Source organism: Capsicum annuum, chromosome 2, assembly GCF_002878395.1.
Source record: "Capsicum annuum cultivar UCD-10X-F1 chromosome 2, UCD10Xv1.1, whole genome shotgun sequence".
Classification (NCBI taxonomy): domain Eukaryota; kingdom Viridiplantae; phylum Streptophyta; class Magnoliopsida; order Solanales; family Solanaceae; genus Capsicum; species Capsicum annuum.
Window position 1 is genome coordinate 90672522 of NC_061112.1, and position 22464 is coordinate 90694985.

Consider the following 22464-nt stretch of genomic DNA (forward strand, 5'->3'; position numbering starts at 1 on the left):
TTCTCTTTAAATAACACAATTTTCGGTACGATTGTGTTTTGCTATGACAATAAATAAAGCTCAAGGACAGACATTTGACTATGTTGGAATTTATTTATATGAACCTGTCTTTTCACATGGCCAATTATATGTCTTTTTATCAAGAGCAAAAAGTTCAAATTGCATAAAAATATTAATTCAACCACCTACTGCTCATGGTGATGATGACCAATCTACTTATAATATAATATATGATGAAATCATTTCTAAAGATCTACTTTAGCTTAATATATATCTATATTTTCTTGATGTTTTTGCTAGCAAGCATCATATATGTGTAACGTTTCTTAAGGATTCAGGTTCCGATTATCGAGTGTGGAAATGGCATGGATTACATCTGCTCTGTCTCTTCTCTACTTGTGGTGTCGTTTAATCAGGCATATATCTCTTACCAAAAGATTATACAATGTACATTTTTTTAAACATTTGGCTATTACCTTTCTGTTTGTCGGTTATAATTTTTTGAGTTGCGTGTTGAAATTTCTCAACCATCGTCAATTGTTTTGTGTGAAAGAAAGAATGAATGAAAATGAATATGAGTGAAATCACTAGCAAAATCTAAAGTTCTTATTGTTATTTTCCACAATACGGGTACGTAGAATCTATATAACAGAACAACAACTTCAACTTGTGTTCAAGTATGAACAAGAACACAATGAAGTTTTAAATACCCTCAACACAAGATCAAAAGGACCTTTCCAAGAGGTGTATTTATCTTTCAGAAAATAAAGATGAAACAGAAATGTTTAAGGCCAAGTCGTCCGATTTCACGGACTTTCCTTAAGGAATAATTTTCCTCACTGTACCCGAGGTTATGAAATTATCCTCCCAGGATAAAATGGCCTTCAATCCGACTATAGCGGTACCTGAAATAGGTGGATTCTTTGAACGCACTCACGGTTTGAATGATCACACTTAGAGTATTTTTAAGACAAGAAGAATGTTTTGTAATCTGAAAATTTTTGTATTTTCTATGTCATAAACCTGTGGATGAAACCAGGTTTATATAGCCACTAGATGCCCCTTTGAAAAGGTGGTATTGGTTCATAATAGAGGTGTGTGACTCTTCCTGAAAATGCATGTTTATTCACTTAAAATAGTGCAGTATTTTTTTGAAACAGTGCACTGGTTCACTAAAACAGTATGTATTTTCGTTAAAGAGTTGCAACTTTCTGAAACAGTGCAATCTTCTGTAACAGAAGCAACAATCTGAAATAGTGCAACCTTCTGTAACAGAAGCAACAATCTGAAACAGTGCAACAGTTTCAAACAGACGCATCAATTCTAAAACACTGCTACTGCGTGTATATATATAAACGGAGGCCGAAATAGTGTAGAAAAATTTTACTGCATTTTTCCTTTGTATTCTTCAAAATTCAAATAAATTTTATCCAAAAAGATAGATCTTATTGATCGATCATTTTTCAAATCCAAATCCAAATCCAAAGCCGAGCCGAGTCGAGCGAGCGACGACGACGACGGCGCGAGACATCATTTATTTCTTGCCTCACTTGCCATGTGGAGTAAGTGTTTCTCATTATAAACACTCTCAAATTCTCTTCTTCCACCAATGTGGGAGAAAGAGTAAACTTGCCATTTTGGGAGTACACTTTCTATTTTTAGTGTCTCCTTTCCTTCACCTTTTTACTCTTCATTTTTCCATTCATACCCATTCATTACTATGAACCCAACAATCCCCCACATGAATGGGGAATGTCTATTTTTCGTAAAACTTTTACGAACAAGTATGTGATCATCAAGCAAAGACTGATTGCATTTGGATAAGTGGGTTTCCCTTTGAACTTTCCGTAGTGAACATGCATCGGATGCACTTGGTCAATCGGTAGATTTGATATCTTTGAACCATTGAGCTTTAATGTACACCTAGACAACACATGTCACACAACCATCCTTTTACCGTTTATGGTTCTTACGGATTTGTTCTTTTCAGCCATGAACACGTCTGAGTTTTCATGAGATCTTAAAGAATAAGCCTTTACTAACATTATCTTTGAAGCGGCTTCCACTTCACCCACACATAGGTGATTTCTAAACATTCAATCCTATAGATTAAACTATTTGGTCAAATCTGCCAAGATAATCATTAAAAGACTTTTCACCTTAAGTCTTATCCTTGTTTATTGTACATTGTCTACATCATGAGAATGGGTTGGGTAATTGACAATGTTAAACCTATCAGACACAACTTTGTTTGATCTTCTTGAACCTAGATCTTGGGATCTCCAGTCTGCTAGGTAGAGTTACCGCCATGCTGACTTGTCTTAGGCCTTAAACCCATTCCCTTGGATGTCCTTTCTACTCCTTCTCTAGATAGGCCTTTTGTAAGTGGATCTAACACATTATCCTTTGACTTTACATAGTCTACAGTGATAATTCCACTAGAGAAAAATTCTCTAACGGTATTATGTCTTCGTCTTATATGACGAGATTTACCGTTATACATCATGCTCCCAGCCCTACCTATTGCCGCGTGGCTATCATAGTGTATACATACTGGTGCCACTGTCTTGGGCCAATACAGAATATCTTCCAAGAAATTTTGGAGCCATTCTGCTTCTTCACCAGCTTTATCTAATGCGATAAATTCTGATTCCATTGTAGAGCGAGCAATACAAGTCTGTTTGGATGATTTCCAAGAAACTGCTCCTCCACCGATAGTAAAAACATATCCACTTGTGGATTTTACTTTGTTTGATTCGGTGATCCAATTTGCATCACTATATCCTTCAAGTACCTTAAGATATTTATTATAATGCAAAGCATAGTTTTGAGTGTATTTAAGATACCCCAAAACTCTTTTCATTGCCATCCAGTGAGTTTTGTTGGGATTACTCGTATACCAACTCAATTTACTAATAGCGCATGCTATGTCTGGTCGTGTACAGTTCATTATATACATTAAACATCCCAATACTCTTGCGTACTCCAATTGTGAGTCACTTTCACCTTTGTTCTTTCGAAGTACAAAGATCGCATCCAATAGAGTCTTAGCAATACCGAATTCCATATACTTGAACTTGTCAAGTACCTTTTCGATATAATGAGACTGTGACAATGCCAACCCTTGTGGAGTTTGATGGATTCTTATACCTAAGATCACATCTACAACTCCAAGGTCCTTCATATCAAACTTGCTCTCGAGCATTCGTTTTGTTGCATTTATGTCAGAAATGTCTCTACTGATGATCAACATATCATCCACATATAAACATACAATGACTTGGTGATTTGGAGTGTCTTTAATATAAACACATTTATCACATTCATTTATTTTGAATCTGTTTGCCAACATGGTTTGGTCAAACTTTGCATGCCATTGTTTAGGTGCTTGCTTTAGTCCATACAACGACTTAATAAGTCTATATACCTTGTTTTCCTTTCCTGGAACCAAAAAACCCTCAGGTTTCTCCATGTATATTTCTTCTTCCAAATCTCCATTTAGGAATGCGGTTTTCACATCCATTTGATGGATTTGAAGATCATATACCACCGCCAAGGCAATTAACATTCGAATTGATGTTATCCTTGTTACTGGCGAATATGTATCAAAGTAATCAAGGCCTTTCTTCTGTTTGAAGCCTTTTACTATAACTCTTGCCTGGTATTTGTCAATAGTACCATCTACCTTCATTTTCCTTTTGAAGATCCATTTAGAACCTAAAGGTTTATTTCCAGGAGGAAGTTCAACCAATTCCCATGTATGGTTGGTTAAGATTGTATGAATCTCACTATTTACTGCCTCTTTCCAAAATGATGAGTCTGACGACGACATCGCTTCTTTAAATGTTTAAGGCTCATTTTCTAAGAGAAATATTACAAAATCCAATCCAAACGAAGTTAACGTTCTTTGATATGTACTGCGTCTTGGACTTTCTTCATTATGTACATTCTCACTTGGTTCATCTCGAGGTCATTTAGATCCTTCGCTAAACTGTTCATGTCTAATTTTATAATGGTAAATGTTTTCAAAGAATTTAGCATTGTCTGATTCAATTATCGTATTTTCACTAATATACGAATGTTCGGATTTATGAACCAAAAATCAACATGCTTTACTACTTTTAGTATATCTTATGAACACGCAGTCCATCGTTTTAGGTCCTATTTTAACCCTTTTAGGTATAGAAACTTGTACCTTTTCTAGACACCGCCACACTTTAAAATGTTTCAAGTTAGGTTTCCTTCCTTTCCATTTTTCGTAAGGAATTGATTGTGTCTTACTATGGGGAACTCTGTTGAGTATACGATTGGCCGTAAGGATAGCCTCCCCCCATAAGTTTTGCAGTAAACCAGAACTTATAAGTAAGACATTCATCATTTCCTTCAAAGTTCAGTTTTTCCTTTCCGCAATTCCATTAGATTGGGGTGAATACGGGGCCGTAGTTTGATGGATTATTCCATTCTCTACACATATTTGCACAAAGAGAGATTCATATTCTCTGCCCCTATCACTTCTTATCATTTTGATCTTTTTGTCTAACTGATTTTCAACTTCAGTTTTATATTTTCTAAACGCATCTATTGCTTCATCCTTACTATTTAGCAAGTAGACATAACAATATCTAGTGCAATCGTCAATAAAAGTTATGAGATACTTTTTCCCACCACGAGATGGTGTTGACTTCATATCACAAATGTCAGTGTGTATTAAGTCTAAGGGATTGGAATTCCTTTCAACGGACTTATAAGGATGCTTTGCATACTTCAATTCCACACACGTTTGACACTTTGATTTATTGCACTTAAAGTTTGGCAAAACTTCTAAGTTAATCAGTTTTCGTAACGTTTTGTAATTAACATGGCCTAAACGTTTATGCCATAAATCATAAGACTCAAGCAAATAAGATGAATTCAAACTTTTATTCATTTCAACAGTCATTACATTCATCTTATAAAGGTTTTCCGTGGGATATCCTTTTCCTACATACATTTCTTTTTTGCTAACTACAATTTTCCCAGAAACGGTTACACATTTGAATCCGTTCTTATCTAGGAGTGAAACAGAAATTAAGTTCCTACGTAACTCCGAAACATATAGCACATTGTTCAGTGTCAAGACCTTGCCAGAAGTCATCTTTAAGCAAATTTTTCCTGTTCCCTGCACCTTAACAGTAGCGGAGTTGGTCATGTAAAGCATTTCTTCTGCTTGAGCCGGAGCAAATGACGAGAACAACTCTTTGTTTGCGCAAACATAGCGTGTGGCACCAAAATTCATCCACCATTCGCGTGGATTCCCCACCAAGTTGCATTCCGTAAACATAGCACACAAATTATCATATTCTTTGTTGGACTCAATCATGTTCACTTAGTCCTTTTTCTTGCCTTTCTTCGGGGCTCGACAATCTGTGGACTTGTGGACAATTTTGCCACAATTGAAGCATTTTCTCTTGAACTTTTTATTGAGTTGATTGCTTCCATGTTTAACTTTCTTTCTTTTCTTCGAGTTGTTTTGGCCATCTTCTACAATATGGGCTCCATTCATTGTAGAATTTCCCTTTGACCTTCTTTCGACAGCAATATTGTCCTCTTCAATACGAAGTCGGACAATAAGATCTTCAACGGTCATCTCCTTGCGTTTATGCTTTAAGTAATTTTTGGAGTCTTTTCACAAAGGTGGTAGCTTCTCAACTATCGCTGCTACTTGGAAAATATCATTCACAGTTAAACCTACAAAACAGTTTATGTGAGTATTAAGAACATTTTTAATTTGTTCAACTACGGTATTTTTTAAAAATATACCTTCTGCTAGGAGATCATGTATGATGACTTGCAAATCCTGTACTTGAGAGACAACAAATTTGCTATCAATTATTTTGAAGTCCAGGAACCGTGCAACAAGGAATTTCTTAATTCCCGCATCCTCCATTTTATATTTTCGTTCAATTGTCCCCCGCAGTTCCTTTGATGTCTTGGTTCCACTATAGACATTATAGAGGTCGTCTTGGAGACCACTCAGAATATAGTTCCTGCAAAGGAAATCCAAATGTTTCCAAGCTTTTATAATAACTAAGCGGTCTTTGTCCGAGGTTCCCTCAGGCACCTCGGGAGCGTCTTCGCTAGTGAACCATTGTAGACATAAAGTGGTGAGGTAAAAGAACATCTTTTGTTGTCACCGCTTGAAGTCTATGCCAGAAAATTTTTCGGGCTTCTCCGCCGTTGCCATCGTTGGCGGAGCATTTGTGTGACTTGATGTGGCAATATTATTTTCCCTCATAGACGTTGTCACATCCATCATTTGACTTTCAATTGTCATTTTTCCTGTCACCACAAGACAGAAAACTTAGTATTTTTCAGAATACAATTTATAAAGTTAAATAACTTTAAACTCTTCTTCTTGTTTCTAGTTAACGATGAAGTTTTTATTACTTCGAATCGTCAACCGAGTGAACCTTAACTTGTGATGAAGATTTTATGTCTTCTAATCACTAGTTAAATTCAAGCGGAGTAGAAAGCTTAAGCTTTAATATCCAAAAACAAGCAATACAGATTCTATAAGAATTATTCCTTAAGATTGTTATTTTCCACAATACGGGTACGTAGAATCTGTATAACAGAACAACAACTTCAACTCGTGTTCAAGTATGAACAAGAACACAATGAAGTTTTAAATACCCTCAACACAAGATCAAAAGGACCTTTCCAAGAGGTGTATTTATCTTTCAGAAAATAAAGATGAAACAGAAATGTTTAAGGCCAAGTCGTCCGAATTCACAGACTTTCCTTAAGGAATAATTCCCCTCACTGTACCCGAGGTTATGGAATCTTTCTCCCAGGATAAAATGGCCTTCAATCCGACTATAGCGGTACCTGAAATAGGTGGATTCTTCGAACACACTCACGGTTTGAATGATCACACTTAGAGTATTTTTAAGAAAAGAAGAATGTTTTGTAATCTAAAAATTTTTGTATTTTCTATGTCATAAACCTATGGATGAAACCAGTTTTATATAGCCACTAGATGCCCCTTTGAAAAGATGGCATTGGTTTATAATAGAGGTGTGTGACTCTTCCTGAAAATGCATGTTTATTCACTTAAAACAATGCAGTATTTTTCTGAAAAAGTGCACTGGCTCACTGAAACAGTGTGTATTTTCGTTGAAGAGTTGCAACTTTCTGAAACAGTGCAATCTTCTGTAACAGAAGCAACAATCTAAAACAGTACAATCTTCTGTAACAGAAGCAACAATCTGAAACAGTGCAACAGTTTCAAACAGATGCATCAGTTCTGAAACACTGCTACTGTGTGTATATATATAAACGGAGGCCGAAATAGTGTAGAAAATTTTTACTGCATTTTCCCTTGGCATTCTTTGGAATTCAAATAAATTTTGTCCAAAAAGATAGATCTCATCAATCTTGGAAGCCGAAGCCGAAGCCGAGCGAGCAACGACGATGACGGCACGAGGCATCATTTATTTCTTGCCTCACTTGCCATGTGGAGTAAGTGTTTCTCATTATAAACACTCAAGTTCTCTTCTTCCATTGGTGGAAGAAAGAGAAAGAGTAAACTTACCATTTTGGGAGTACACTTTCCAATTTTAGTGTCTCCTTTCCTCCACCCTTTTACTCTCCAATTTTCCATTCACACCCTTTCATTACTATGAACCCAACACTTATGTCCTTATCTCATTTGGTTTTTGTGTATGTATGACACAATGTTTACATTTTATACACTTCTCTCTACATTTACAACCTCGGATTCATTTTTTTGAAAGTGGTAACTTATTACAGCCTCAAATTCATATATATATATATAAGGAAAATGTTTGATCATTCTCGATTGTACTTAGTGCTATTTGTGCTTGTACTATCTCTTCATATCTTCTATTATCTTTTCGTCATTTCAAATCTAGATAAATGTTCATCATTCTTCCACGTATATTGCTTCAGTCTCCTCCATGTCTCTGTTTTGCAACTCTCAGCTTTCTTCATTACCCATCTCTCTACTTCTCCGATTCTAAGGTTAGTTTGGAATTGTGAAAATTTTTCCTGTTTCAACCATTTCTCTGAGTTCGTAAGTTCATATCATCCTGTATATGTTTATTTTGCTTGATGGTATCAATTTGCTGGACACAAAATTTAGTACTTAGCTACCTAGAACCAATAATCAATTCTAGTCTCCCTTTCTCTCCTATATCTGTGTAATGATGAACTTTATATTTGTAGTTATTTTCTTGTACTATGTCCAATTCTTTGCTTGCCATGTAAAGTATACTACAACTCCATATATAACAGCAACAACCTTCTTCCAGGGGAAGAGAGGGGGATCTACAGTATCTGGTGGGGGTTCTCAAGAACCCACACCCGCTACAGGAGAACCTGTAATTATAGCAAAAACTATAACAAATAAGTTTTCCGTGATCGGAACCCACAACCAAATAGCTGGTTAGCTCAATGGCGAGGAAGGCACCCTGGAATTTAACTGTCCAGTAATACGCGGGATCGAACTGCATAAGGGTTTCCACAAAGTTGAAATCCTAGATCCATCTCTGCCTACTATATACAGTAAAAGGACTGGTAATTGATTCGTGAATAGCTTTCTTTCTCTTTCCCAGGGTTTAGTTGTGCTTTTTCATGTGTAATAATCAATTCAGATAATTAGATTCTTCTTTTGAGGATATATAATTAACATGCCAATTACTTGAAAATCTAGCTAATTGGATGCTTAAAAATAACATGGTCAATGTAGTGTGTCAATTAGTTAGTTGTAGATCCTACTATTTGACACATCTCTAGATTGGTAGAAGTAAAATCTTCTGTCTCTAGTCTAATTACAAGGTTACTTTGCTTATGTTTAAGGGATGACACAACCACAAACAATGCTTCGATGGAACAGAATGTACTTGACAATTTGCTGGAAACTATGATTGATAGAGATGATGCTGTATCATCAAGACATGCATTTCTGGAGGCACATAATGGAAATAGAAGTTTGTCAAAGGTTGTTGACAAAGTGAAAGCCGTGAGTTCAACTTCTGTTTGATCAAATGTCTATAATTTTTCAATTTGTTTAACATTCAGCTGAGCGCGTTTTGATTTGATAGATTGAGGCCATCAACACAAAAGGAGTGAATTGGGCTTCATATTTACTTGAACATTCCATGTACCTTCATGTTCAATTCCCAAATAAACAATAGTAAGATTTGCACCTGTGTTAAAAAGTGACTACACCAATAATTAAAAAGTATTCATTTTGATAGTCCAACATTTGTTAAAACCTATTGCAACTCCAATTTTCTCATTCATGAATTATTTTTATCCATATTGATTCCCCTTTGAAAGTTTAGTTTGTTTCAGTAAATTTATTGTTTGAATAGTCAGTCAATCATGAAATTATACAGTAAAGTTTTCTCCTTTTTATGTGTGTATATATATTTTTATTATAGAAATGAATTAAAATGAAACAAAAGATTAGTAGAACCTGCATGTGATATCCAAGAATCACTAGCTACTTCACCTTTTCACTTATAATGCCTTCAACAAATACATCTGCCACCATTTTGGCCATGATGTCAGAGCTTTCTGGACTGCTCTTACGTATTCTATATGGTTATAATCATATTTTTTTTACTTGTCATCTTAATTGTCTTATTCATAACCTGTTTGGTCAAATTGGAGTTGTCGATGTATTCAGCCTCCATATTAAGTACCATTTAACCAAAGATGTATATCCATGGATGTCTTTTTTTTATGCCAATACTCATTGCTGCTATCTGGACATTGTTTTATGCAGGTAATAGTTGAAACATCATTAAGTAAAGCGGAAATGAAATCTGCAATTCAATCTTGTACACCAGTCTTTACGCGGAGGCAACAAATGGCTGGTAAGACATTGAAATCGAACTAGCAGAAGGTGAAATTACTAGCTACAGCAGCAGAAGTGGAGAAAAGAAATAACTCAAAGCATGTCCTATTCTAAACGAAAATGGTATCGTTGAATTAGGAGCTTATTTGCTATCTAGCAAGTGTTTTATGTTTATTCAGCTAGCTATATGTAGCTTTAACGCAAAATGCACGGGCCTCGACTATCTAGTATAATACATAACTGTGTTATAAAATTAAATTTAAATAAAGATTACTGAACTTATTATTTTAATTATCATTTTCACACATTTGCATTTTAATTTTTTTTTCCTGTTGCCACCTCTTCTCTCTCTTTGGTCTCCTCCTTTGGAATTAGGAGTATCCATTAAAATTTAGAAAAAAAAATACAAAAATAGGCAAATCACCTTGTCACCTTCCGTCTTTCTCTCCATTTCATCTTCGAAATTTAGCTAAGTCGATATGGAAAATAAGGCACTTACCTTAGGAATCAATAATTTCGACTCATCTATTTTCTTCCTCTCTTCTCAATTCAATTCCTCACGAGAGAGGTTAAAGAACGAGTCAGGTAACACAATTTTTGCTCCAGAATAGAAAAGAACACCTTAATCTGTTAAGCTTAGAAATAATGTTGGTTTTACTAGAGATGAGTTAGAGAAGAAGACAGAGATTTTTTTTTTGTAAAGTTGTTTATTTTATTGATCATCAACTCCTTAAATAGTTGCTATTACAACAAAAAATAGGTTAAATTTATCATACAAAAACAACCTATTTGCTACCAAAAATAATAGAAATAACTAATCTGTTTCCCATCACAAATAGGAAATTTCAATTTAACTAGGAGTTGTATGTAAAAAATAATTAGAGAAAAATAAAATAAATCACGTGCATTATTCCAATAACTTTTAACACTCCTCCTTACTTTAAGAACTGTAAAATTTTGGTCTTCTGTCTTGAAATTTTCACACTTAATAACCGTGACCTTGTGAATAAATGTGCAGATTCATCTTTTGGTTTGTGTGAACTAAATTCACTTCTCGTCGTGAATGCCACCCTTGACTATTAAATTCTTTTGTCAACCTGCTTCATTTGCAACTTGAATTTAAACTTACACGTTTTATTTTTCGAAACATAGATAACTTCTCCATTGCTTCAATTCCTTTAGGAACATTGAAAACTCCTTTAAACCTAGCAGGTTCACATATTGCTTGTATTTTTTCAATTAGAGGATCATCTTCTAATTTTTTCAACCTATAATCTTTTTCATGTTCTACAGAAATATCTTCCATTGAATCAAATAAGAAATATTTATCTCTCATCTTAATGTTTAAAACTTCTTTTCCAACACCATCATTAATGAAGCAATGCTTATCCTCAAAGGATACTTTGTATCCCTTTTCTACCAACTGATAAATACTCAACAAGTTTTGATCAATATCAGGTACACAAAGAATATCGAAAATTGCTTTATTACCTGAACTTGTTTTGACAACAACAATTTTTTTCCCTTCAACAAGAATCTGGTCACCACTTCCATTTCTAACTTTGGATATTTCAGTATACTTTAATTCTTTAAATAAACTCTTGTTATAAGTCATGTGGTTGGTGCAACCCGCTAACAATCAATCAAAAATTTATTGAAACCTTACTTAAGATACATATTTCAATAAAAAGATAGTCTTCTTCTTCTTCTTCTTCTTCTTTGACCACACATACATCTGCTTCATGGTTCTCAAACTTGCTTTTGTAAATCACTGCTTCATAGACAAGTTGATTGCACTTGATGCACTTTGCGTCTGGACTTTTCCAACATTTATATGGTGGATGATTCATTTTTTCATAATGCTCACAAGGTGGATAATTTTTAAAATTTTTACCCCTTCTTTGAATTTTGTGATTAGCTACTAAGTCTCCTTCAATCATACCATCTTGCCTCATGAGTTTTTTTTCAGCATCTGAAAAGAATTTAACAACTCTGCCAAGGTAATCTTGGACAGATCTTATGTATTTTTCAAGGTAGTTATACATGCTTCATATCTTTCGGGTACTGTAACAAGAATTTTTTCAACAATTCTTGAATTTTTAAATTCAATGTTTAGTAATCTTACCTTGTAAACAGTGCCAAGTAATTTGTTTAATTACTTTTTGACTATCTCAGACTCTTCCTTTGTCTGCAACTCGAACTCTCTTATTAAATTCAATATTTCCATTCCTCAAATTCTTTCATCTCCAACATATTCTTTCTTCAGATAATCCCAAATTTCTTTTTGTGATGTGAGAGACACAATTTTTGCAAAAATAGTTGTTGAAACAAAAGCAAACAAAGTTTCTTTGTCTTGGACTTAGTGATTTTCTTTTTCTTGCGACTCTTGATTTGGGCTATCGTGGAATTATTTGGCAGTGGATTAATTTCATAATTCTCTTCCACAATTTTCCATCGATCAAGAGCTTCCAAGTAAGTTTTCATTCTCACAGCCCATAACTGATAATTTTCACCATAAAAAACGGATGGAGCCATTTGTTAAAAACTAATTTTGAAATCCATCTCTTCACTCATAGGTTCCTCAAGAAAAATAGCTCTAGATACCAATTGTTGGTTTTAATAGAGACGAGTTAGAGAATAACGTAGAGAGATTTTTTTTTTTGTAAAGCTATATATTTTATTGATCACCAACTTCTCCTCAAATAGTTGCTATTACAATCAAAAATAGTTTAAATTTATCATAAAAAATAACCTATTTGCTACAAAAAATAACAGAAAAAACTAATCAGTCCCCTAACAAAAATAGAAATTTCACTTTTAGTAGGAATTGTATGTAAAAAAAATTGGAGAAAAATAAAAAATAAATCACATGCATTATTCCTTAAAGCAACTTTTAACAAATAAAAGTATCTATCAGAGACAGAAAATAATGCGAGTGTTGAAGAAAATTTCATACGAATACAAAATTTCATACGAATACAACAACATATTCAGTTTAATCCTAAAGTGGGCTCTAGAGAGGATAAGATTTTCTGCAGACCTTACCGAGAGATTGTTTCTAGTACTCGAGGAAAAAAAGTCCAAAATAATATAGAGAAAGAAATAGCAAAAATAAATAAGTAATACTGAAATATTATAGATAACCTGACAAATTATCTTGAACAACAAAATGCCATATGAATAAAATATTAGAATCATGTTGTTTCAAAAGTATGACAAGTGTTGATATCACCAACTCCTCCTCAAATAGTTGCTATTAGATAAAAAATATGCTAAACTTATCATAAAAAAACAACCTATTTGCTACAAAAAATAACAGAAAAAACTAATCAGTTCCCCAACAAAAATAGAAATTCCACTTTTACTAGGAATTGTATGTAAAAAAAAATTGAAGAAAAATAAAAAATAAATCACATGCATTATTCCTTAAAGCAACTTTTAACAAATAAAAGTATCTATCAGAGACAGAAAATAATGCAAGTGTTGAAGAAAATTTCATACGAATACAACAACATATTCAGTTTAATCCTAAAGTGGGCTCTAGAGAGGATAAGATTTTCTGCAGACCTTACCGAGAGATTGTTTCTAGTACTCGAGGAAAAAAAAGTTCAAAGTAATATAGAGAAAGAAATAGCAGAAATAAATAAGTATACTAAAATACTACAGATAACCTGACAAATTATTCTGAACAACAAAATGCCATATGAATAAAATATTAGAATCATGTTGTTTCAAAAGTATGACAAGTGTTGATATAACTTTCCAACATTAAGATTGGCCATATTCACCAAAAGCTTAAGCTTGATAATATTCACCATGACATGTACTATCTTACTATTAAAGTCTAGAGGCAACAGAATCATTCCTTTTCTCGAAAAAATAGTAGGAACCTAATTAATAAATTTTAAAGCAAAGTTGATGAAGTTCGATCATTACATAAATAGCAAGCAACATACAATTAAAAAACAACAAAAGTAGTTCTTATTGTTCTGGGTACAAAAATCTATATGTTTCAACCCAAATTTAATACTAAGTTTAAGAATGACTTTCAAAAACTACAATAAAGTTACACCAACTTTAAACACAATTCCAAATGAAAAATCAAATGAATTATCAAAATAAAGTGCTTATTAACTTTAATAAAGAAGATGAAACAGAAAATTGTAGAATAAAATCCACCGAATACACGGTGTATCCTTTAGAAATTTATTTCCCTCAAGTATCTGAGATTATGAAATCTTTCTTCCCAGGATAAAATGATTCTCTTCTGAAAATAGCGGTACCTCAAATTTTTAAAAATTTCGAACACACTCAATAATTTGATGATCACATGAGAGTTTTCAGAAAAAGAACAAGATTTTTTTATACTAAAAAAATTGTCTTTACTTGAGAAAAAAATCAGGTATTTATAACCATCAAGGTGTTGCTTCATAAAGAGAAGCAATGGTTTAGAAAGCTGCAACTCTTCGGAAAAGTCACAATCCATTGGAAAGGTAATAACCATTCAATCCGAAAAGGTGTTTATTCAAATTGCATTCTTTCTCTTGGTGTCTTTTAAAAAAAACACCTATTAATTTTTCATTCACACCTCTTAAAAACCCGACAACCCCCTACATGAATTAAAAATAACTATTTTAATAAAATATTTATGGAGAAGTGTGTGATCAACAAGCAAAGAATAATTTCATCTGGATAAGTAGAGTTTCTTTGAACTTTTTGTAGTGAACATTCATCGGATGCACTCGGTTAATCGATAAATTTGATATCTTTGAACCGTCGAACTTTAATGTACACATAGACAATACAAGTCACACAACCAGCCTTTTATTATTTATGGCTATCATGATTTTATTTTTTTCAGCCATGAACACGTTCTGATTTTATGAGAGCATAGAGAATAGGCCTTTACTAACATTCTCCTTGAAACGGCTTCCACTTCACCCTCACATAGGTGATTCTGAAACTTTTAATCCTATAGATCAAACTATTTGGTCAAACCTGCCAAACTTAGAAACAATCATAAGCCTTATCCTTGTTCTCTGAACATTATCTTCATCATGAGAATATGTTGAGTATATTGATAATGTTAAACCGTCAGTCGCAACTTTATTTGATATCCTTGAACCTAACTCTTGGAATCTCCAGTCTGCTAGGTAGAGTTACCACCATGTTGACTTGTCCTAGGCCTTAAATCCATTTCCTTCGATGATCTCTCAACTCCCTCTCTAGATAGGCCTTTTGTAAGTAGATCTGGCATATTATTCTTTGACTTCATATAGTCAATAACGATAATTCCACTAGAGAGTAGTTCTCTAATGGTATTATGTCTCCATCTTATATGACGAGATTTATCGTTATACATCATTCTCCCTACCCTACCTATCACCGCTTGTCTATCACAGTGTATACATACTAGTTCCAATGGTTTGGGCCAATAAGGAATATCTTCCAACAAATTTTGAATTTATTCAACTTCTTCACCAGCTTTATGTAATGTGATAAATTAAGATTCCATTGCAGCGGGCAATACATGTCTATTTGGATGATTTTCAAGAAACTGCTCCTCCACCTAATGTAAATACATAACTATTCGTGGATTTTACTTTATTTGATTTGGTGATTGAATTTGCATCACTATATCCTTCAATGATAATGGATATTTATGATAATTCAAAGCAAAGTCTTGAGTGTATTTAAAATACTCTAAAACTCTTTTCATTTTCATCCAATGAGTTTTATTGGGATTACTCGTGTACCGACTCAATTTACTAATAGCACATACTATGTTACAATTCACGATATACATTAAACATCCCAACGCTCTTGCGTAGTCCAACTGTGAGTCACTTTCACCTTCATTCTTTTAAAGTGCAAAGCTCACGTCTAATGAAGTCTTGGCAATACCGAAATTCAAATACTTAAACATGTCAAGTACCTTTTTCAATGTAATGAAATTGTAACAACACCAACCCTCCTGGAGTTTTATGGATTCTTATGCCTAAAATCACATATGCAACTCCAAGGTCTTTCATATCAAACTTGCTCTCAAACATTTATTTCTTAGCATTTATGTAAGAAATGTCTCTGTTGATGATCAAGATGTCATCCACATATAAACAAACAATGACTTTGTGATTTGATGTGTCTTTAATGTAAACACATTTATCACATTCGTTTATCTTAAAGCCATTTGCCAATATGGTTTGGTCAAACTTTGCATGCTACTACTTGGGTGGTTGTTTTAGTTCATAAAGTGACTTAACAAGTTTGATCACCTTCTTTCTTTATTAGAAACCACAAAATCCTCACGTTGTTCCATATAAATCTCTTTCTTCAGCTCTCCATTTAGAAATGCTATTTTCACATCTATTTGATGAATTCAAGACCATGTACCATCGCCAAGGCAACTAATATCCTAATTGACGTTATCCTCATTACAGACGAGTATGTGTCAAAATAATTAAGCTCTTTCTCCTGTTTCAAGCCTTTCACTACAAGTATTGCCTTGTATTTGTCAATAGTACCAACCGCTTTCATTTTTCTTTTAAAATCCATTTAAAACTTAAAGATTTATTTTCTGGAGAAAGATCAACCAACTCCCACGTATGGTTGCTCAAGATTCAATCAATCTCTTTATTGACCGCCTCTTTCTAAAAGGATGAGTCTGAAGGCGACATTGCTTCCTTAAACTTTTGAGGCTCATTTTCTAGGAGAAATGTTACAAAATCCGATCCAAAGGAAGTTGACATTCTTTGACGTGTACTATACCTTGGATCCTCATCATTATGTACATTCTCGCTTAGTTCATCTCGAAGTCGTTTAGAGCCCCCACTAGACCGCTCAAGTCTAGTTTTATACGGATAAATATGTTCAAAGAACTCAGCATTATCTAATTCAATTACCGTATTTTCATTGATATCCAGATGTTCAAATTTATAAACCAAAAACCTATATGTTTTCCTGCTTTTAGCATATCCAATGAACACACAAATATTTATTTATTTTTTATTAATTTGCGATAATTATTGTACAATATTAGCTCTAGATCATTACACTTTCCAATATGTGTCCATAATAAATCCATCTTTTACATTCTAGTGTGCAATTTCCTTTAACACTCATCAAGAAATTCTCTCATTCTTTGAAAGTATCAGATCTTATTTGAGCTAAACTTCATCAGGCTCATTATGAAATAAAAATTTGTGTATAGATTCATGATTTGAGTGATTTTTTATTTGATTTTATTAATTTTGAGTTATCTTCTCAAGTTTTTTCAAATTCAAGCTAGGGTTCTTATGAAATGTCCATCAGAAAAAATCGAGCTCCAGTTTATTGATTTTTGCATTATTTCTTATCGGTATTCCTTTTCATGTTTTCTCCAATTGTTACAGTGAATATAATTATATGATTTCTTTATTTATTTTTCGAACAAGTAGGGTGCAAATGAAAACTTGCATGTGCCATGTTCAAAGTGCCTTACTAGTAGTTATTATTCCGTTTAATTTGATGAGATTTGTTAGCCATGGATCAAAATAGCATGTAATGCTTATTGAAGATTAACAATGCTTAATTGAATATCACAAAGACTAAAATTAAAATAATATAACAATTCAGGGACTAAAAGCATCATTTTCCCTTAGGGGCCATTTGGTGTGAGGTACTAAGACAAGTTATCCCGAGATAAAATAATAGTCCCGGGATAAACTTTTTAATACACCATTTGGTTTGGCAATATTTGGGATAACTTATCCCGGGATTAATAATAGTCCCGGGATAAGTTATACCACATATTTGGTGGTATAAGTTATCCCACCTTAATTTATCCCGGGATAAATTATAAAATGACAAAAATATCCCAAATCCATTACAAACACATTTCTCCAATCTTTTTCATCATCTTTAATTATTGCTTTTGAAATTGAAAAAAGATTATTGATATCTACTTGATTATCTAAAACGTGTTATTTATGACAAATTAAAAAAAATTAAAATATCTTATTTTGGAACGAAGGAAATATATGACTAAGAAAAATTAGCCTCTTATTAATTAAACTTTGCATTTTTTTTTCATTCCATTGCTTGTGAATTTTATAAACTTATACGCTATTTTCTTATATAAAGGATCAAAATGCAAAATTAACAAATTAAAAAATAAAATATGTTAGATTCATACATAATAAGGATCAAAACTAGGTACTATAATTTTTTATATATCCAACAAAATGTAGGTACTATAATTTTTTAAGCATAGAAAAATGAAATTCAACATCAACTTTTTCCTTCCAAGTGTTATTTTTGTGAATTGATAACACAAAAAGTTTTTACTACACAATGAAAAGATTAACTAAAGTAAGTAGATTTTATAATAATAATTATCATTCACTAGTAATCTATAAAATATTTTAACAACTACAAAGGCGTTGCCTAGTTTTAATACTCATTATCGTTTCACAATCGACTCTATTATTCAATTACATATTTTAAATTAAATAGTTTTTTAATAACTTGAAAATTGATATTGTATATATCAATTAAAATGAATTTTAATATTCTATATTATATGAGTAATATGTGTTTAAATGAAGTGACATAAACAACAAATCTTCTTTTACATTAACAAACTTAAGTTGGAAGTTTTTAATTCAAACTAAATAAGATGTAGTAAGTTTTTTTTTTAAACTCACACGGTATAATCATGGGAAGACACATGCAAAAAAATTAAAGCTAAATAAGATGAAAGTTTTATTTTTAAAATACACACGATATAAACAAAAAAATGCACACACAAAAAAATTAAGCTAAATAAGATGGAAGTTTTATTTTTAAGACTAAATATTTAAAGCTTGAAAACAAATATATATACATAAAAAAGAAGTTAAATAAGATAGGGGTATTTTGGTAATCAAATACTTTATTCTTAGAAATTATACCATGCATATTAATTTGAAAACAACAAACCAAACACTCAATAAAAAATAATCCCATCATAATTAATTCCAGAATAACTTATTCGATCATAACTTATCCCAACATAATTACAGTCCCAACCAAACGACACCTTAGTATTATTTTTATTCTAAGATTAGAAATTGAAGAATTATTTTGGTAATAACTGTTAAACTATTTTTATACCACTTTATGATCTTGAGATTAGTAAACGACCCCCCCGATAAAACAACAAAATGATGTATTTACCTTCTCCAAAGCTTTTTTTTTTTGAAAGTTTTTCTTATTATAAGAAAATATTTAATAAAAATAAAAAGCTGGTCCCAATTTTTTAATTTATATATAATGTTTTAAGTTATATCTCATTTTATAGTCTAAAGAACTGAATATTACCAGAAAAAATATTGTACTAAATAATCTCACCATTATTTGACTTATTTATTATAACTCGAGTTTTATAATCCAGGAATGACTTGTTTCCCCACTTCTATAAAGACTAACTTCATTTCATGAATCATATGACCATGTTTAGAAAAATTTCAGAAGATTTATTTTTCAAGTGAATCAAGATCGATCTGAAGAATTGTGTGACGATAGTATATCACTGGATTGAAGTTGTTGCATTAAAGAGAAGCGTTTCAGGAGTAAATTCTAGAAAGTATTCATTCGTTGAGTTCTAGATTGGCAGGTTCTTTCAATCAATCAATCAAATGAATGCAAAATTCTCTTACCAGCCAAATTATTTGAAGTTGATTTATCTTATTCTAGAAGTGATATTTGATTTCATTTTCTCGCAAACTCATCTCGTTTGAATAAACATTTGCAAATAACACTTAGGTTGAAGTTTTGGTTTCCAGGATACATCTATTTCAGTAATCCATATAAGAATTAGGCGAAAACAGTTTTTTTCTTTTTCTCGAAGGGTTGTTTTATATTTTTATGTAACAGAATATATATTAAAAATATTTTAGGAGGGTGCACATCTCTTTGCTTGGACAAAGAAATTAAAAGTTAGACATTCAATTTAAAAGGAATAAGAATTGATTAGGTAACTTCAAAAAAAAATTGTTTCTTTTTCTTTCCACACATAGAAATATAACTAAAAAAGGTAAGAGTAGCAACTCTCCGACACACATTAAAACCCTAGGTGTATGTTAATGGTGTAACATTGTATGTCATTTTCAGAATGGCGAAATGTAGGAAAAAGAAAGTGGAAAATACGATACAATTATTGGATACGAAGCTTAGAACAATTCACCAGAGGAGATCAAAGAAATTGACTAGATTGAAAAACAGAACATGACGCCCCTCACTCCTGTACCTGTTTTGACACCTCTATTGAGCAAGATAAATTATTAATTATCAAATCATATGTTTGATATTACTTTCAATCTAGTATTAGAAAATTTAGAATTATTTTTTATAATAACTATTATATTATTTTTATACCACTTTATGTTTTCGAGATTAGTAACTAATCTCATGATAAAATAACCAAATGATACATTCAACCTTCTCTAAAACTTTTGTCTTAAAGTTTCTCTAATGTTAAGTCAGATTAATATATAAAAATGGCTCTAAATTGACACCAAATTATAACTTTGACCTTAAACTTTCACAGTGCACAAATATGACCTTTAACTATTCAAAACTATACAAATATGACTTCCAATCCTACGTGGCAAAACGCGTGTTCAAAACGCAAAATTGGGCGTGTCCAGCTTAAAATCTAAGGACATAATACATAAATATAATTTTAAACTTTGACAGTGCACAAATATAACCTTTAACTATTCAAAACTGCACAAATATGACCTTTAAATGACTCTTCACTATTAATTTTTCATTATTTTTGGCTCAAAGATGAAAATGATATCTAATTTCTTTTGTCATTGCGGAAAAAGAGCAATATTGAAGATTTATTAATTAGGCGGGTTAGCCTCATATGAAAAAATCGAGCGGGTATGTATATATATTATAAAGTAGAGGACGAATTTAAGTTATATAATATATCTAAATATTATTTATTTAAATATTAAATTAAAGATGAAACAATACTAATAATAAAAAATTATAGTTTTAATAAAACGTTATTAAATTATGTTATTAAAGATAGTAGTAGTAGTAGTATATTAAATTAACCTTATCAAATTAACGTAATTAAAATGTTATTAAATTAACGAGGGGCTGACCTACGTGGTTGCCATGGGGTTCACCCGAACCCCCTCGATAAAAAAATTATGTTGTATATATATAAGATAGAAAATGTATATCTATGTACGTATATTAATGTTGAACCACATGAAACAAGACACTTAGATAGCCCAGTGGTGTTATTTGCTGTTCTTGGGCACTTTCTTTAGCCTACTGTGCGGGTTCGATCCCTGCTAGTGACTTTTTTTTTTAATTTAAAAAAAGTTAGGTGCTGCTACTAAAGAAATAAATAAAATAATAATAATAATAATAATTTTTTAAAATTAAAAAAAGTTAGGTGCTGCTACTATAGAAATAAATAAAAAAATTATTATAATAATAATAATAATAACAACAACAACAACAAACAACAACAACAACGACGACAACAACAAAAACAACAACAATAATAATAATAATAAATAATAATAATAATAATTAAAAAAAACGACGTCGTTTTAACACAAAAAGCAAAACTTTGATAGTGCACAAATATGACCTTTAACTATTCAAAACTGTACAAATATGACCTCTTCAAGTCAGCCCTTTTAACAACATGGCACCGTGTGATTGAATTACCTTTCCACGTAGGCGCGAGTGAGACTCGCGCATGGGGTTGCAAAATCGGAGGTTATATTTGTTCAGATTTTGAATAGTTAAAGGTCTTATTTGTGCACTATCAAAATTTAAGGTCAAAGTTATAATTTGATGTCAAGTTTAGGGTCATTTTTATTATATATTAACTCTTTACAATTTCTAAATAATGTTTTATATTATATCTCATTTTTGTCTAATGAACCGAATAGCTAAAGTAAAAATGCTCCACTAAATGATCTCGCCATTTTTTGAATTTCATATTATAACTTAATTTTTATAATCCAAGAATAACTTAATCTCCCACTTCTATAAAGATAAGCTCCATTCCACAAATCGTCTGACCTTGCTTAGAACAATCTAAAGAGGTGAATCGAGATTATGGGTGTTAAGTGGGTCGGGCCGAGTCAACTTGGAACAGGTCCATGAAATTTAATTGGGTTGTGGGCCGGTTCGGATCCGGGCCTGGTTAAACGAGTCGGTCCGATTTCAGGTCCAACAGTAACATTTTTAAAAATAACCCTGAACCAGCCCACTTAATTCAACCCGGTCCAACTCATTTAAACCCGATCAAAACTGGTTAAAAATCCGGTCAAAATCGGTCAAAAACAAAAAAAAAAAGTTTTTTGCCCAATATACACTATATATACCCACCTATATATACATTTTAAATACGTTAAACAATTTATATACACTATATATATAATATATACTACATTAGAATTTAAAAAATATATACACATAATACATGTACATAATTACACATGTAATCATGTATACGACTATACGTTAGTTAAATATAAATACTACTATAAATAAAAAATATACTACAATATATATATATTACAATATATACACACACACAC

At 32.1% G+C, this 22464-nt stretch overlaps 1 protein-coding gene across 5 annotated transcripts; it reads left to right on the top strand.

Moving 5' to 3' along the window:
* The first annotated feature begins 7705 nt into the window (after window positions 1-7705).
* Window positions 7706-10156, top strand: LOC124895897. Of its 5 annotated transcripts, none has more exons than XR_007052061.1 (4): window positions 7706-8022; window positions 8313-8528; window positions 8860-9022; window positions 9794-10156. XR_007052061.1 is itself a non-coding variant. In XM_047406408.1 (3 exons), the coding sequence occupies exons 1-3, from the start codon at window positions 7823-7825 to the stop codon at window positions 9905-9907; spliced, it is 477 nt and encodes a 158-aa protein (XP_047262364.1). In that variant the 5' UTR covers window positions 7762-7822; the 3' UTR covers window positions 9908-10156. The 5 variants fall into 5 exon arrangements, 1 of the variants encoding a protein (XP_047262364.1); XR_007052060.1 differs by having other exon boundaries at window positions 7808-8074; window positions 8313-8577; XR_007052062.1 differs by having other exon boundaries at window positions 7809-8074.
* Window positions 10157-22464: the final 12308 nt, after the last annotated feature.